This window comes from Geospiza fortis, unplaced genomic scaffold (assembly GCF_000277835.1).
Source record: "Geospiza fortis unplaced genomic scaffold, GeoFor_1.0 scaffold289, whole genome shotgun sequence".
NCBI classification, from domain to species: domain Eukaryota; kingdom Metazoa; phylum Chordata; class Aves; order Passeriformes; family Thraupidae; genus Geospiza; species Geospiza fortis.
This window is the reverse complement of record NW_005054478.1, coordinates 1,199,987-1,203,346: the sequence shown is the minus strand read 5'-3', so window position 1 is coordinate 1,203,346 and position 3,360 is coordinate 1,199,987. Positions and strand designations below refer to the sequence as shown.

At 65.1% G+C, this 3,360-nt stretch overlaps 1 protein-coding gene across 1 annotated transcript in view; it reads right to left on the bottom strand.

The window, feature by feature from the left end:
- TINAGL1 (tubulointerstitial nephritis antigen like 1) overlaps positions 1-3,355 on the bottom strand; it is a gene marked incomplete at its 5' end in the record, with an annotated part of 6,615 nt that extends 3,260 nt beyond the window's left edge. Inside the window, 5 exons of the mRNA XM_005428311.2 lie at positions 3-49; positions 901-1,015; positions 1,097-1,189; positions 2,634-2,697; positions 3,319-3,355. Of these exons, the coding sequence (XP_005428368.1) occupies positions 3-49; positions 901-1,015; positions 1,097-1,189; positions 2,634-2,697; positions 3,319-3,355 (356 nt within the window). The remainder of the gene's footprint in view (positions 1-2; positions 50-900; positions 1,016-1,096; positions 1,190-2,633; positions 2,698-3,318) is intronic.
- Positions 3,356-3,360: the final 5 nt, after the last annotated feature.

The following is a 3,360-nucleotide window of genomic DNA, read 5'->3' as shown; positions in this document are numbered from 1 at the left end:
CGGCGGCATCGAAGTGACGCGGCAGCACCTCGTTGGAGTCCATGTTCATCTGTGGGGCAGAGATGGGGGGGCTCAGCACAGCGGGACCCCCCCAGCTCCTCCTGCCACCCCAGCCATCCTCTGAGATGGTCCCCAGCCAGGTTTTGTGTCCCCCAGCCCCACTGTGGTACCCCATGTCCTCCTCCTGCCACCCCAGCCATCCTCTGAGATGGTCCCCAACCAGCTTTAGTGTCCCCAGCTCCACTGTGGGACCCCTCAGGACAGGGACATCACCCTGAGCGACAAAGATTTGGGTTCCTCATTATCCCAGAAAGGCCAAACCCCTCAATTTCCCCTAAATTTGGGCTCCACAGCCCCAGCAGCTCCTTAGAGCACACCAGCACCGAGTGTCCCATCCCAGAGCCCAGCCAGGCCCTCGGTGGCCGCCCCGAGGGGACAGCCCAGGGTGACACAGCCCCTCGGGGTGGCCTCTGGCCCTGCCTTTCCTCCCTGGAGCAGGGACCGTGCCCCCGCCCCGGCCTTCCTGGGGAGGCCACGGCCACAAGTGCCTGCAGGAAACGTCTCTAAAATTAAACCTCGTGCTCCGGAGCGCTGGGCTGGGGGCGCACCGAGCCCTGCCAGCACCCCAGGGACCCCCGGGGATGCCCAGCCCGGGTTTGGGTGCGGGCAGAGGCAAAGAGAGGCAGCTCTGCTGAGTCAGCAGCGGCGGGGCCGGCGTTCCGATGGGAAACCAGCGCGGAGGAGAGGGGGAAAAAACAACACTGGCAGCCCGGGGATTGTCCGGGGGAATTTGCTGAGCTGCTGTCTTCCAAACACCAGGGCTGGCCTGCCTGCCCCCTGCTCTGGGAGCCCCTTCCCAGCCATGGGAGTGCCTCAGTTTCCCTCCCCGGGGGCACTCACGTGCATCTCGTTCATGTTCATGACGGTGGGAGAGGGACGGAAGGTGCCCAGGCGGTGCCGGATCCCGTCCTCCAGGGTCATCCCCCAGAACTGGCTGTAGTTGGCGGCTCTCCAGCTGCGTGGGGACAGGGGACACGGCTCAGGGGTCACCCCAAAAAGCAGCGAGGGGTGCGGCATCCCTGTGCCCGGCCCTTACCCGTAATTGCCCCTGTTGATGGCATCGATGAGCTCCCCATCCATCAGGCAGGCGTGGTCCTCGCACTGCCACTGCCCGCCGGGCCCGCAGGTGCTGCAGAGGGGACAGTCGGTGAGAAGTGATGTCCCCAGGGTGACCAGGGGGACACTGAGCGGGCGCTGCCCCTCCCAGACTGGCTACTTTTGTTAGGGGTCACCAGAGCTTGGCACCTCGCAGCGGGATGAATCCATGGGCAGCCCTCTGGGTGACCCCGAGTGGCCTTTGCGTGACCCCGAGTGGCCTTTGGGTGACCCCGAGTGGCCTCTGGGTGGCCCTGGGAGCTGTCCCCCCCTGCCCCAGCCCCCACAAGAGCCCCCAGGGCAGACATCAGAGAGGGGCTTGGTCAGCGGCCCGGGGCTGGGGGTCAGGGCTGGCTGTCCCCATGGGTGACCCACAGTGACCAGGGCACTCCATGGGGACACTTGGGCCAAGGGGGGGGCTCTGGGGGTGTGGTGGGTCCCCTGGGGAGCCCCGGGCCGTGCTCCCCCCGTGCAGTGAGCAATGCTTGGCATGCTCAGATCCCGGCACATTTCCCTTTCCTGGAGCTGAGCGAGGCCGTGTCCCGCCACACACCCCCATCCCAATCCCGGCCGGCAGCACCTGGATTCCAGCCTTCCCCCATCCATCCCTGAGCTCTCCCGGCGCTCTGTGCGACACCTGGGGACTCGGGAGCACCTCAGGGTGCCACCAGGTGGGTGCCCACACCTTGTGCCACCTCGCCATGGGTTTTGTCCCCTGCCACCCCCTCAGCAGGACCCCACCAGGGACAGAGGTGGGGGTGACTCTGCAGAAATTCCTCTTCTCCAGGCACCAAGTGTGGGGGAGGAGGGTTTGGAAGGGTTTGGAAGGGAAGAGATGGGTTGGAGATGCTCCCCCAGCAGCAGATAGGTGACATCCACCTGCATGACTTGGGGACACTGACATTGAACGGGGACACCCTCCACGCTCCCTGAGTGCTCCCACAGAAACTCGGGGCTGCCCCAGAGCTGCGGGGAGGCTCGGGCTGGCTTTTCACCTGCAGCCCCGGCGCTCACACATGTTCCCACACGTGCCCCTGCCCTCGCACACGCCCCAGGCGCTGCCTTTGATTTCCGCTTATCTGCAGCATCGCCCCTCGGGCTGCGATGCTCGTCTCCCAGTCCCCCACCTCCGCATGCCAGCAATACCAGTACAGGAACACCAGGATTCCCAGTTAACCCCGAGCTCCGCGAGTGCCCAGCAGGAGGCACAGCTGGCACGGAACCGCCGTCAGGCTTGGGCAAGCTGGGCTGGGACCAGCGTGGCCAAAACGCCCCTGGGCAGCGCCGGCTCCCACGCAGGCATGCGCTGAAACTTGGGAGAGGCTCAAGGCCCTTTTTGGCTCCGAATTTGCTGGAGCAAAGGCATTTTGGCAGCAGCTCCCACCACCCAGCTCGGGCCTCGCTCTCTGAGGTTTACAGGAGCATGACACCTTCCTCTGGTGACATGCTGGTGACATGCCACAGGTGCCCGCACTCACCACAAGTTGCAGTTCTCCCGGTACGTGGCTCCCGTGGGATAATTGTGTCCGGCACGGGCACAGCCTGTAGGGGAATGGGAGAGCCCCTGGTGAGTGTTTGGGGTCCCACCAGCCCCCCAAATTCTCGGAGTGCAAACCAAAGGGAAAATCAAAGCTGTTCTTAAATCCAGGCTGCACCTTGGCACCCCCAAAGTTCTTCTGGGGGTCAGTGGGTGCAGGGTGAGAGCCTGGCTCGGCGCCGGGAGGGTTAAATGTGCTCAGCCTGGCGGGACAGGGATAAAGGGGCCAGTTGTGCCCGGGAGCTGGCTCTGCTCCTCTGGGACTTCTGAGAGAGCCTTGTGCTGCGAGCTGGGGGCTGCCCGTGCCCCCAGCTGCCGCCCCAGGGCCAGCATCTGCCTGCCCCAGACGTGACCGGGCAAGCTGGGATGGCGTCCCCTCAAGTCCCCTCGCGTCCTTGCTCTGCCTGCAGGCGCTGCTGGGAACGGGCTCTGGGGTCACAGGCTGCTCCCACACCTCTTTTTGAGGGAGTCCATCCCCACCCTGGACACTCTGTAGGAATCCCCACAGCTTTGAGGGGTCCGGAGCAGCTCTGCAGTGAGGGCAGCACCGTGGGGCGCCACATCCATCACCCCGAGGAGCAGCAGCGGCACCCCAGGGCTGAACCCCAGCACCTGGGCGCGCTCACCTGGGGCTTTGGGGAAGGCTGCTGGAATTCCCAGGCAGTATT